General features: G+C 39.9%; 1 protein-coding gene across 4 annotated transcripts in view; it reads left to right on the plus strand.

Annotated features, from left to right (window-relative positions):
- The window catches only part of EWSR1 (EWS RNA binding protein 1), a 27,142-nt gene that overhangs the window by 468 nt on the left and 12,744 nt on the right, over nt 1-13,930 (plus strand). For 2 of the 4 annotated variants that reach the window (XM_025193153.1, XM_025193167.1), the window contains exons 2-4: nt 5,293-5,329; nt 5,611-5,662; nt 9,112-9,238. In XM_025193153.1, coding sequence (XP_025048938.1) covers nt 5,293-5,329; nt 5,611-5,662; nt 9,112-9,238 — 216 coding nt within the window. The remainder of the gene's footprint in view (nt 1-5,292; nt 5,330-5,610; nt 5,663-9,111; nt 9,239-13,930) is intronic. The other 2 variants (XM_006016803.3, XM_014526312.2) reach the window with 1 other exon arrangement.

Here is a 13,930-nt window from a genome sequence, read left to right on the forward strand (position 1 = left end):
TTCCCGCCCGCCGTCGCGCCTGGGCTCGGGCGCGGGTCACCTGACCGTTCCCCCGCAGCCCCCCCGCCCCCCGCGGTTGAAGGCCTGTGCCCGCTGCTCGGATGCCTCGGGCGGCGCTTGCTCCGCTGCACCGGGAGCCGCTGGGGCCTGCAGGCAAGGGCTCCCACCCGGGCCAGGGAAAGGGAGTCGTGGGCCCTGTGAGGTTTTGTCTCGCTGGAGCCGAGAGCTCTGGGGAGGGCTGCGCTGGGCACCGAGCTCCAGGCAGGTGCGGGTGGTAAGAACAACCCCAGGACGGCAGCAGCTCAGCCTGTGGAAGTGCAGGGGCAGATGCTGCTCTGGTCCCCACGGCCCGGTTGGTGGTGCTCTCTGTGCGACTTCATCGGGGAGGGTCCAGGAGTTGGTCCAGTTACAGCTTATCTCTTGCTGCCTCTCTGGCGCTCTTTAAGTCGCCTCTGCATTAACATCCCGTTGTGTAATTATTAGGACTGCTAGGACCAACACTACTTTGGCAGCTTTCCTCTGCAGGTTCAGGCTTTAGTAATATCTACTAATTCATCCTGGCTGGCTGTTACATTTTCATTGGACAAAAAGAAAATTATGTCTAATAAGTTACATGTTGAAATGAGGTTTACAATGCTGCTTTTTCCTTCCTGCCTTAACGTTGTCCTTAATGTGTTCTGATCCTTGCTCCTTTTCCAATACAGGGGAGCAATTGGCATTAAATAGTTAAAATTCCAACATTTGAATACAGCTGAATTTTTTTTCTCTTGCAAGAGTTGGGATATACATATACAAATAATTACAGTTCCATTTAAGCAAAAATACAGGCTGAATAACTGTTAGTCTGATGTGATTACATGACAGAAATCTTGTGCAGAGTACACCTTTGAAAATAGAGTTGGCATGTCAGCAACCTTTAATCAGTGTATGATGTTGCTGGGATCACAGAAGAAGTAGGATTAAGTGTTTGGTTATATTAAATACTAGACTAATTTTGAGTTCTTTTATTGAAATTCACATACCAAAATGGAGGAACCTTGTTTCCCCTCCCCTCACCCCCTCTTTAGCCATGAAATGCATTCAGCATTTCATGCCTGGGCTTTCCTAAGCAAATATGCCTTTGACTGCTGAAGTTCAAGTTATGTACAGGAGTGGTGTAGATGAGAAGATGGAGACTGATGTACATGCTAGGATTCAGTATTTTTTGAAGCGTTTGTAAATCTGCTTTGGACTTGCATGGATCTTAAATGCCTTAGCATGGATCAGGTCATTACAAGTTTTATCCATACAAGCTGTCTAAACCCTGCTAAAAATGCCTTTCAGTGATGTTGCTTGAAACTTGTAGATGTGTAGTCATAGCAGTGGAAGGGTAAATAGATAATACTTTTCTTTGGAGAAAATCAGTTTGCTTGCTTCAAGCAAGCACCTGGTTATCTTTGACTAGCTACACATGTAACCAGGTTATGTGTGTCACAGGGCTTCATGACACAATATAGTTGTTATGCAGTGTAGGTAGTAGATTCATTCTGCCCTGGTACCTTAATACAGTTCTGTACCTGGCACCTTTTGATAACATTTGGGAGCTTGATTAACTGCCTAGCTGCACTAACCACAAAGGCAGTATTATGATTCTGTCCCCTAATACGGTTTAAGTATTAATTCAGTAGATTTTTGGCACTAGAAGGACAATGCTGGGAGCTGCTAACTACAAAAATAAAACAAAAACCCAACACACTTTCTTCATTCACCAAAGCTTTTTGTTGCCTCATGACTCATCAGAAAGCCTTAATCTACTGCACTAGTTTACCTTTAATTTGAACACCTCAAGTCTTGCAGTTTTTAAAATTAAGTACTGTAAAGGTGCTTTCAGTGGAGACTCAACATATTTTTCTGCTGTTAGAATGCTTTTTCATGTTTTTTTAAGAATATATTAAGTATTTAGTGGGTTTTTTCCTCCCTGTGTTCATCATGGAACTTCTGGCGGATGTTTTTTCTTTTTGTGGAGAAAAATCAATGAAGTGTAGGAGAAGAAAATACAAAATGATGTCAGCCTTCTAAATGGACACAAGTTTTATAAAGTAGGTCAGGCTACTTAGACTATCGTGTTAAACGAGAGTTAAAGCTAAACCCAACCAGATTGGATTTTCCCAGAATGAAAAGGACTTTAAAGGAAAGTGTCACTGATTAACGCTACCTTAACTCATAAAATAAATTGTCAGATCTTTTTAAAGGCCTTTTTTTCTACTTAATAAATGAAACTGTTCTTTCTGTGGAGGTGCTGTTGTAGCATACCACCATTGTACTGATAAGCCTTATATAACAGAACAGGAGAGAAGATTCAGGTTCTGTTAGAAATAAAAGTTTCAGAGAAGGTTTAGCTAAGTTAGTGGTGATTTGTTTGTTTTGACAAGTCCACATGTTCTAGTAAATTGAAAGGGGGAATTAATAAAGGTAGACATGTAACGTAATATGCTTATTTAGCTAAATTTTGAAGTCCAAAGAGGTAAAAAAGCAAACTAACAAAAACATAATACCTTGGAGGCTGCTAAAAGGAAGTAAGAGGAAATAAGGAAAAATGAGTATTGTTACTGAAGGGTTGTACAATAGATTCTCAAATCTGTATAGAGAGAGGCTGTAATGCCCTCTCTGTTTCTAAGGCCTGGTTCATTACTGTCAGGGTACCTGGTGAAGGTGAGATCAGAATAGTTTCTACTCTGTCTAGTTGCTCCTCTCCCACTGTTCTTGAGATAAACCTGAGATGGCAGAATTGGTGAGTGACCAGTCTCCTCTCAACGTACAACTGTTGGCCATACTTTACATGCTGTTCAGCTACAAGGGCTAGTCTCAGAAGCATTGGGTGTGTTCATTTGTAAGTGAAGAGAGAAGGAAATGGTGATATTTAAAAAAGCAAAAGCAATGCTAGAACATAATAGAGTAATTTGTTAGAGCTCTAAGGGTCTTCAAACTAACATCTTTTTTGGTTGTGGTTTACCTCAGATGGTTAGTCTAAAAATAACATTTGGGGGAGACTTCCCTGCCACCTACCCTCTCTAATACAATAGTTTTATTTCCTTCATTTCGATATGAAATACTGTGTAAGCTAGTCAAAAGTTGTATACAGGTAATTACATCTGCATTTCTCTCCTTTTCTTCCCCCCCCCGAAAATTTGGCCAATGCCAGAGCTCCCAAAACCGCTCCCAAGTTGAAGTAGGAGGGACACAGACACCTGTATAATTCAGTCTGCATATGACATGATAGGATGAACAGAAATGATAGCTGTGTTGTTGAAGGTCTTTGACCTCAAGAAATAAGAACTTCTGGTATACAATACAATTCTGTTTATATAAAAATTAAACATCTTTGTGGGGGGGGGGGTTCTGGATCCATGTACACTTCTAATTACAAGAAGCTAGGAAGATGAAGGAATTAAAGCAAATAAATGACGAAATTCTAGGGGCGCACCAATAGAGATTTTGGGGACTAAGATGTGTAGCTGATAAGTCTGTTGTGGACAGGGAAGGGGGAGGGAAGGTGTGATGAGGGACTGGGGCTGGGTCAGATGCTGCCCAGATCAGGCGGGGCATGGGACGGAGCCACGGCTTGTGTGGGGAGCAGCTCCTGCTGCTGTGTGCACCCCTGAAGGGCATGGGGGGGGGGCATGGGCCCTGGATCTGCACGGGGTGGGGGTCACAGGGTAGGTTGCAGCTGCAGGCTAGGGCAGGGGCTGCGCTAGGCTCTTTCCAGCGTGTGGGGGCTGCGCGCAGAGCTGTGGGGCCACACTCGGGGCTACATTTCCGGCACATGGGCAGCAGTGGCGCTGGGAGGAGGGCTACGGGGGTGCTGCAGTCACCCCAAATTTCACTGTAGCCCCCTCCCAGCACCACTGCCTGTCCTGAGCATAGCTCCCATGGGCTGGGAGCACAGCCCCAGCCCATAGCTGCAGCCCACCCCACCCTGCACTCCCCAGACAAGCCATGGCTCCATCCTGTGCCCCGCTTCAGCTGGGCAGCCGGTGCCACACTTCCTCCCTCACTGCAGGGGCCTTGATCCGCCCTGCCACACCCCTTCCCTCCACCCCTCCCCATCCACTACAACAGACTTACCAGCTACATGCTGCCTGGCTCTGCTCCTCACTGCCTGCATGCTGCGCTGTGACTGCTCTCCTGCACAGGTGTTTATCTGCCAAATGATCGGCCTCATCAGGGCGATTTCCAGTACAATCAATTTTCTTTATATTGGTGCTGATCCGCTATTGAACCAGTGCATCAGTGCACTTCTACTAAATTCTTCAGAAAGTTTCCAACCAGATTCCTTGAATTTTTAGACCTTTGTTTTCTTGCTTAGGTTAACTAACCCTTTTGTACTGTCAGAATTTTTACAAAGGAAGGTGGCACAACATCTAGTCCCAAACTTTTCAACTAAATTAAATCTAATGGCTTGAGTAGGTATGGTAAACCTAGGGGACATAGACACACAATTTGAACAATCCGTCTCTTTTTGTATTCTTTTATGCACACTGTACTGAATCTGGGAAGCATTTGGAAGTGGTAATTAGTTTGGCAAGTGTGTGACTTTTCCTATTGCCATTTGCCTTAGATGCATTTGTAAAGTATTTTCAGTTCTCTTTCAAACAAATGTTCATTTGAAGCTGTGATCCATAATCATCTCAAATATAGCTTTGTAATTACCATATGGGTATGTATTTTCCATCCCTATAAGCAGGGTATATAAATACAGATTATGACTTTTGCTCATATTTTCTAAATTTCAGTTTCTCTAGATCAGAGCATTGCCTTTGATCTGGGCTCTAGAAAGAAAAATCTGGACATATACTGCCAGTTGAATGTCTTGAAATGTGTTTGTAGGGAACCTGTTAACACAATTTGCCAGTGATTCACTTTAGGCCATTCAAGTCAAAATACAAGGAGCAGACAGTGTGTTTTAACTTTGCCATCTTGAATAGTCTCCTAAACCTATTTTCATGTGTCAAATAGGTAGAATATTTCTTTTCTTTAAGAAACAAAATCCCCACTACTATGCTGCCACTCTTGCCAATTGACAGTTACGTTAAGGTGGGATCTTCTAAAAACTGCTGCAGCAAAGTTCAGGTAATAAAGGAAGAAGTTTTTATTTTGAACCCAAATGCTAAAAACCGTATTTACCTAAAGTACATATTAAACTCTGATTTCAGACAGTTTGTAGTGGCTTTCCTTTTCCAAGCAGCTAGGAGGAATTCTGGCAATTACACTCTATATTAATGTTCCATCAACATTTTTTTTCCTCTCCTACAGATTATAGTACCTATAGCCAAGCTGCAGCCCAGCAGGGGTAAGTAAAATTGTGGTCTTGTTATTTATGTTTTTAAAAGAGCTTAAGCTATCTTCTTCTTTAGAGAAGTGTATAATCACTGTGTTGTATTTCTCAACTCTCATATGTGAGTTGATCCCAGTGCTTTCTTTAAATTGGATAATGTAATGTAAAATTCTAAGAACTATAACAAGAATGCTTTAGGAATACTGAAACTGTCTTTTGCATAATGTATGTATTAAGAGTGGCTGCATGTATGTAGAGTGGCTGCATTTATAAATTTCATTACGTTCATTTTACAGCTACAGCGCATATGCAGCTCAACCAGCTCAAGGATATGCACAGACCACCCAGGTAAATTAAGAGAATGTTCTAACTGCTACAGAGTCCAGTGTCTTCTAGTAAATTGGGGGTGTTGAAAATGTGGCCCATGGATCAGAACCAGCCTGCAGAGCCCTGTTGTCTGGTCCCTGGTGCTGCCCCTGTATCTGAGATGACCCTCAGGCTGCCAGAGGGACCCAGCGCATAGGGCGTGACACACAACACCCATAATGCTTGCAGGCCTTCCACCCCCTGGCAAATAGTCCTGGGAAGAAGAGGTGGGGTGGTACAACGTGTACTGAATCTGGTGTGAGGAAGGAAGCAGGGGAGTCCATGGGCCTGCCAGATGAGTTTCACACCCCTGCAATAAACTAATCAGAAACTTACAGGGCATAAAACAACCAGTGAAAAACACTTTCTAATGTCAAAATACATCTTCCTGAAATTTTCCTGATGGCAGTTCAGTTTCAACCTCAAAATCATTCTCTGAACCTGTTTCTTGTTAAGTGTTTCTAGCTTAAGATTGCTGTATCTGAGGGAATCAAGACAAGATTATTATTGGTTTACATTTGACAGTTTCTCCTGTTTGTGGATGTTTGACTTGGCAATGCAGAAGAGAGAAACCTGTTAAAGTAGGATAATTTATATTTGCAAAATGCTAGCAGTTAGTGGATAAAGTAAGAAAAAAGAATAGACTGTAGGTGAAGGTATTGTTCCTGGAACTATTACATTTTCAGTAGGCTAAGATTTTAAGTTGAGGGTATTCTTTAAAAGGCAGTTTAAAGTGTTTAAAGGAATGTGTCTGTAGACACAAATTCCAAAGCAATTTTAAAGATAAACAAAGTTTCTTTCTAAAAATACAGTTTACAAATTTACAAATCTTTTTTCTGCTGGCATCACTTTCCAGGGAGGGGCATACCACACCCAATCCACCAAGGTAGTTCGGTGCCTATTTCTCATTGATTTCACAAAGTGTCAGAGAACTAAATTCCTTTCTGAATTTGGGCCTGATGCTTGTCTTCACTACATTGTTAGCTCCAACTAGAACTCAAATATAGACCTAGCTCATCCCCTAGCCACACTTGCCAATTACTGCTTCAAGTTTCCCTAGCTCATCACCTAGCCACACTTGCCAATTACTGCTTCAAGTTAAATGGTACTTTTAGTTTTTAGTTAGTTGGACCATGGCACAGGTCTGGATTTGCTTAAAACCCAAGCTAGTACAGGTTTCCCTGGCTTTATGCAGGTTCTGTATGTGTGAATTTGCTCTTATGCAATGACCCTTTTATACCAAAAGTGTGTTATATGCAAGGTAAGTTCACTCTTATGTGATCGGTGTGCTGGAAGCCTGCAGTCAGCTGGTTTGTGCAGTGTATTATGGGAGTGACAACTTAGGTGGAGGAAGACAAAATTATTTGGGGGGCTGAGCTGGGTGGTGGTGCCCAGGCTGGGCTGGGAGCCATAAAGCTGCCTGGCAGCAGCGCCTATGGCCACCACTCAAGGCAGCTGGTGCCCGTACTTCTGGAGCTGCAGCTGCCCTGGGAGCAGTACGATACCACATCAGTACAGTTGTGGGGTCAGTACAGTCGAGGTCTTGGAACATATCCCTATTTGTTACATTGTAAAGTGGGTTCCCTTGATGCAAATTTGAGTTATGTGCCATTTTTCCAGGAATGCATGTACAGCATAAAGCGAGGGAAACCTGTAATATAATAGGGATACAGTCATTTAGTGTTAATTCCTAAGATGCTGGTCCTGTCATTCAGTGATGTTAATTAAATCTCTTTGTAGCTGGAGTGGTGTTCTGTAGCCATTATGATTAGTTTACTTTGGTAGTGGAGTAACAAGCCCTTGAGGCTTGTTTACACTCAAAGTTTATTTGGTTTAAGATAAAACTTGGTAGCTATTCCTGAACAGATCCACGTGACAGTGCTGCTTTTTTAGAATAAGCATGCCTGCATATGGAGTCTTTCAGAACTAGCTGTTTCGGAATAACTTTTTATGTAGACAAGCCCTTCAGTGGTTTTGAAAATACAATTTTTGATATAGTACAGAGTCCAGAGAGTCAGTTAACAGGTAGGTTTTTTGTTAACAAAACAATCAGCCCACCTTTCAGTTTGCTTATAGGCAAGTCCTCTGTGTGTTGTTTATTTACTAATGCTTTGGGGTTTTAAAACAGTACCATAACAATATCACATCTTGATTTCTTGGCTTTTTTTAAATATTTGCTGTACAGTACAGTAACTGAAGTATTGCTTTCAGCACTTCATGCTATAATATTTGATTATCTAGAAAAAATGATTCATCAGAATGATGGTGATGCTAATTATTCTGAATAGTCAATGTACTGTTGTACCAAAGTATGGAAGTGGACATATGTCTGGGGAAGTTCTGGCCTCTGTATGAAAATATACAAAACTAATTTATTAGTATATTGAAAACCTAAATAATGTTGCACTCAATAATTAAGCAGTTTTGAAGTGACCCAGATTTTATTTCGCAATGTTAGTATTAGAAGTATAGTTTAATCCTGCTGTAAATGCTTATTTTCCTGTATAACTTTAAACACGTGAATACTCCTATCGTAATCAATGGGATTATTCATGTGAATAGCATTATGATCCCATTAAAGTGCTTGAGGGATCAGGACCTTAAATTTCAATGTTCTGCTTTACATGAAGAGTGGTTATAAAGAGGATTGAGATGGGCTGTTCTCTGTAGCCACAGAGGATGGGAGAAAGAGCAGTTGGTCTTAAACAACAGCACAGGAAACTAAGGTTAGATATTAAGAAGAGCTTTCTTATTCTGAGGGTGGCTAAGCATTGGAACAGGTTACTCCAGGGTTTCTCAGACGTTGCGATACCACGACCCTAGGTGCTGGATGGTGGGGGATGGGGAGTTCGCACTTGGCAGCCACCACCTTCTGAAACTCTGTGTTGCTGTTGCCGTGCACCACTTCCCTGCGCTGCCACATGTACCCCTGGGAAGTTGCTCACAACTCCCCAGGGGGTTGCAGCTGGCAGTTTGAGAATCCCTGGGTTACTCCAAGAGGCTGTGGAATATTCATGCTTGGAAGTTTTTGTTTTAAGAGCAGGTCAAACAGACACCCAACAGGGTTAGGATCATGCCTGACAAAACTATTTTAAGCAGGGGGTTGCAGTAGATGACCTCCTGAAAGTAGACTTTCCCACTCTGTACTTTTTCTATGATTCTGTGTGAATTTGCTAAATACAAATGAATCTGCTAGTCATGGCATTTAAAGACAGTATTTATAAATTAATTATACATGTTAATTTAAAACTGCTGGGACTTTGCAAAGCCTCAACTTGACTTAAAAATAAAAAAATAAAAATGTTGGATGACTGTTGAGGCACTTCATACTGCTCCATGTTTTAGTTCGTCTCGTTTAAGTTTTGTCTGTATACATCTCTGTAATAAAATAGTGATCTCAGCACTTTATTAAATTCATGTAATCTTTGGAGCAGACCTATGGGCAACAGAGTTATGGGACTTATGGACAACCGACTGATGTCAACTACACACAGGCTCAGACAACTGCAACATATGGGCAGACTGCGTATGCAACTTCTTATGGGCAGCCTCCAACTGGTAAGAGCCATGCTACTGTTGCAAAACTTTTATTTTACTGGGGAAATCTTAAAAGTCTTTCTTATCTGTGTTAGAGCTTTCTGGCCTACGCAATATTGAATAGATTTGGGCAACTGTGATGTGGATACGGTGTTCTTTTGATAACCTTTTTATTTATGGATCTGTTGTTTAAAATTATGCCAAGATGTGGGTGGGGTAAATACCAGGAGTAAATGTACCCATTTATTTTGTCATGGAATATTTGGATGCTGGTTCATGCTGTGGAACTAGGTATAACTACAGAATGTACTTTATGGAAGGGGGAAAAAAGTTGATACTGAAAATGTGTACTCTGGGCATCTTTTGCCGTCATGGAGAACCTTCCTAAACTCTTCAGTTACTTGAAATTCAAATTAGTTAAAGTGACTGTTTTCCTGTTCTGATAGTATACCCTCTACTTTTTGTCTTGTGCTTTCCACAGTAGAAGGGACCAGTACAGGTTTGACTATCCTGCTCAATCTTGCATGGAAAATGCTGTTTCATTCCGTCTAACCTTCTGATGTTAACCCTTTAGGTGTTTTCATTTGTTTTAGCCTAAAAGCTTATAACATTACAATAAATGTACAGTGCTATTCAAAATTTGCTAGTGTTCCTTGTCTGTATAATGAGTATCTTTCATAAACTCCTCTGAGTGACATGCTTTATGAATAAAGCTGTACCATGATGCTTCAGGTGAATATATGTCTTGCATTTACCATTTCCTAAAGGGTAAACAGCATGATTAGACATGTTCAGATGTATCGACCACCACCTTTGCATGTTCCATGTTATGTCTCTGGGTTTCTGATTCAGATGCATACCTGACATCTTCATAAATGCTCTGTAAATGATTTTGACTCGTGCTCTTTAACTGGAGCTCATTCATAAAAATGTCTTGATGTTTTGAGAAAAATAACTCCCCTGGAGAAACTGGATGCATCATTAAACTGTATTCTGCTATATTTGGTTTGAACCAGGCAAGAGTCCATGAAAATAATTTAGTTCTACTTTAGCCAAGTCACATTCTGTCTGGGGTTTTACATGGGTCATCTTTTCTTCATTAAAAATAAACATAATTGAAGTGGAAGGTCCTTGAAGGTTCCTTAGTAATATTGATACAAGAATAGACAAAGCATACCTGTGTAATATCTGGCTGTAGAGTCTACTGGTGGATTTTCACAAAGAAAAGTGTGGAGAAAAAAATTACCCCATAATGCCCGTATTCGAGTAATTACCTAATGGTTCTGTCTTTGCATATGGAGGAGGTCTCTTCTTGACAGCAATCTTATTTTCTGAAGAATGGGAACCAATAGCCTTTAACCGTAGTAATTGCGGTTTCTCTAGGAGTATAAAATTGTTCTGTCCTCTAAAGTAGTTCAAGATTAGAAATTAATAGGGGCAGGAACAGTAATCATGAAAGGGAAGATCATGTAGCAGGTTAAAGTATGATTTTTACCATGATCTGTATGGTACGCATTCTTGTCCTTATCCATGGCAGAGCTGCTTATATGCTGCACCAAATTCCTTTTCCATATGTTTTTTTCCAAACTACACCATCCTTTCTTAGGAGTGTGTGCTGTGCAGATGTAAAGGGGTAGAGCAAGAAAGGAGCCTAGTTCAAAGCCCGTCAGCCTTTTACTCTTGGCTTTGTTTACCAGTGAGATTCCTACCTAGTTTTTAATATTAAAATTTCCATGCTGTTGGGGACATAAACTTTAATACCTTAAAAAGGATCGATGGTAAATGTAACAATTTTCATAATTAAATTTTAGTTTAACATTCTCTAGGAACTAACTGGCTTTTTATTTTAAGCACTGCACTGTATAGCTGAGTAAGTGCAACAATTTTTTACAATTTAATTAAAGTGTCTGTAAGTTGCTATGGCAGTTAAAGCCTCTGAAGGAAAACCTACCACAACCTAGAAATAGCTTGATGTTGAGGCCTACAGAAGTAGCAGAGCCAGTTCTTCCACTACTTTGGCCCAGAATAAGGCTGCTTTAACCTGCCTTGGGCTTCCATTGAAGCTCATGCAGTCTTCCCTCTGATGCTACATAGCTGTCTGTTGATGCCTATTTGCACCTTGGTACATAACTGAGGTAATGCTATTAAACTTTTTCTGTGTTGTCGTTCCATTTTTGATAGCATAAAGAACAGGGGGGGTTATGACCATGTTTGAAACCCTTAGAGAGCAGATTAATGGATTAATCGGCAAGATCATAGCTAGTTCCTTAATAATCTTGGTAAATACACATGAATTAATGTGCATCAAAAATAAACAAATAGATCTGTCATTAAATATTTGACACACATTAATAGAAATGCTCCTATTTAGAATGAATGTGTATAATTTAAAATACTCAAAGACAAATCTTTAGTAACCAAATGACTGCCATTAAGTAATCCTATTCTCTCGATTGTTCAGTGTTAACATTTCAACAGTTAATTTACCTGTGGTTAGGTTCATAGCCTACTACAATGCAGAGTAACTCATTATACAAAAATAGAATGGGGGGTGAACAAAATGTTCTACATCTTGATTCTTACTGGTGATAAATCTGCTTAGCCAACAGGCACTGCCAGCGTACAAATGCCATGGTAGCTCATAACACTGTTTAGAGACAGTTGTTTGAAAATTGCCATCAGCTGAAGAGAAATCAGTTATTTCAGAATAAAATAATTATTCTTGTTGAATTGAATTTGAGGACCAAATCTTGCACACCTCTTCTCATACAGAATTCATTTAGCCTTTGGTAAGGGTTTTGCTTCCATCTTTTGAAAGGAAACTGAACCAGTTACGGAATAACCTGAACTGGATTTTCTGAATTAGATTATCGGTGTTCTTAAATTGAATGATATAGTGAGGAAAAAAGGTAAAAGAGCCTCTGAATATTTTAGGTAAGTGGGAGTTAAATGATTTAAATTTCCCCAAGAAATGGAACTTATATGTTTAAAAATGCAGTTCTCATTGCTGTTTCTAAACTTGAATATTGTTCTGGTGATAATACAATTTATACCAATGAGATCCTAAATCATTTTACTTTTACCTATGCAGATTTAAATATTAATAGTACTTCTACAGCCAATGTGCCGAGGCTAGATTTCACAAATGTTAAAATTCATGGTTTTTTCATATTGCTGGAGTGAAATACTGTGCTGGTCTTCAGCATTCTGAAAGCTGTGCTGTCTGCTTTTGGTTTGAGGTGCAGTATTGTCATCAGTTGTACCAAGGAAAAGATAGTCAGATATAACCCCCTGTCCTGCAACAGGTTCCACATGTATGTAGCCTTAGGACCAGCGTTCTTTGTTTTTGTTGCAGGTTTCACCTTTGGTCATTAGGAATTGCAGTGTGTGCCAAGGGCTTAGTTGAAATTAGGGTTCTTCTAACTTTAGATTTCTGCCAGTGCATATGAAATCTTGTAGCTCACCTAAACTATCATAAAGGCAATTCCATTTGTGTTAAAATTGCGGGAATGTGTACAACACTAAAAATGTGTCTTATTTTTACATCCTTAAATGCCACCCTCTTAAATTTTTTTCCTCACACTTACGCTCTAGAACATAGATTGGTTTTTCACAGGCCACCTAGACAAAAATGAATGATGAGAATATTATGAAAATCAAATGTTATTGCTATTTGCTTCAGTTCTTTTCCTAGAGGAAGGGAGAATACATACTCACTCTTTGGCATTTCTAGTTTGACTGAATTCTGACACAACTGCCATTCAGAATGCTGGGATCCATGTGGAAGAATTGAACTTGAGTTGGGTACTACAGTAATACTCAGAATGCTGAACTGAAGTTGGTTTTATACCTTGGTTTTACAGCTCCTCTGAAATGTGCTGTGAGGTAGCTTCCTTTTTCAATTCTTTCTCTTTAAATCCAATGTCATGAGCTAGGTAGGCAAGGACTTTGTCACAGGTCACTCATGTAGCACAGCAAGCAGTGGAAGCACCTTTATGCATTCTGAAAACTCTTGAGCATGAAAGAGAAGTTAGATGCTAACTTGTAATCTTTTCTGTATTGAAGATAATTTCCGCTTTGAAAATGAAGGAGTTAGAAACAAGGAGTGGGGGGGAACACTATATGTAATTACAAGAAAGAATACATCACAAGTATTTTAAGTACAGTAAAATAAGTTTCCTCTTTACTTGTTAATTTTTAATTGATGCAAAGTAGGCTTGAGATAATGGTCTGCTGTTAGCTAGTAGTGGAAATCAGTGAACTTTTCTGTAAGAGCTTAAAGCCCTTTATAGTTTTGGAATCAATCAGCTCTTGCTAACCAAATTATTTTTTAAACTGTAGGATTTGGCATATTAAATGTCTAGGTTAAACTTACATTATTTTAAAAAGTTGTTTAATACAACTATTTGTTTGAAGAATTAGAATGAAATGACAAAACAGAGTCAGCTCTATCATATGACCAGTCTGAGCTGGAAAAATCAATAAAATAACATTGTTTTGATATACGCACTCAGTGAGTAAGAGGGAGAATATTTCTGAAAAAAACTTTCAAATATTTATTTACATTGAACAAACAAAGGTATATTAAATTGTTGAAGTCTTTCTGTAGCTTAAATGGAAGTGGATTAAAGAAGGAGAAACAATCTGATTTCTTGTGTTTCATTTGTGAGGTACCCCTTCTCTCTAAAGTAGTAAATGCAGAAGGAAAGCATG

Source organism: Alligator sinensis, unplaced genomic scaffold (genome assembly GCF_000455745.1).
Source record: "Alligator sinensis unplaced genomic scaffold, ASM45574v1 scaffold216_1, whole genome shotgun sequence".
Classification (NCBI taxonomy): Eukaryota; Metazoa; Chordata; order Crocodylia; family Alligatoridae; genus Alligator; species Alligator sinensis.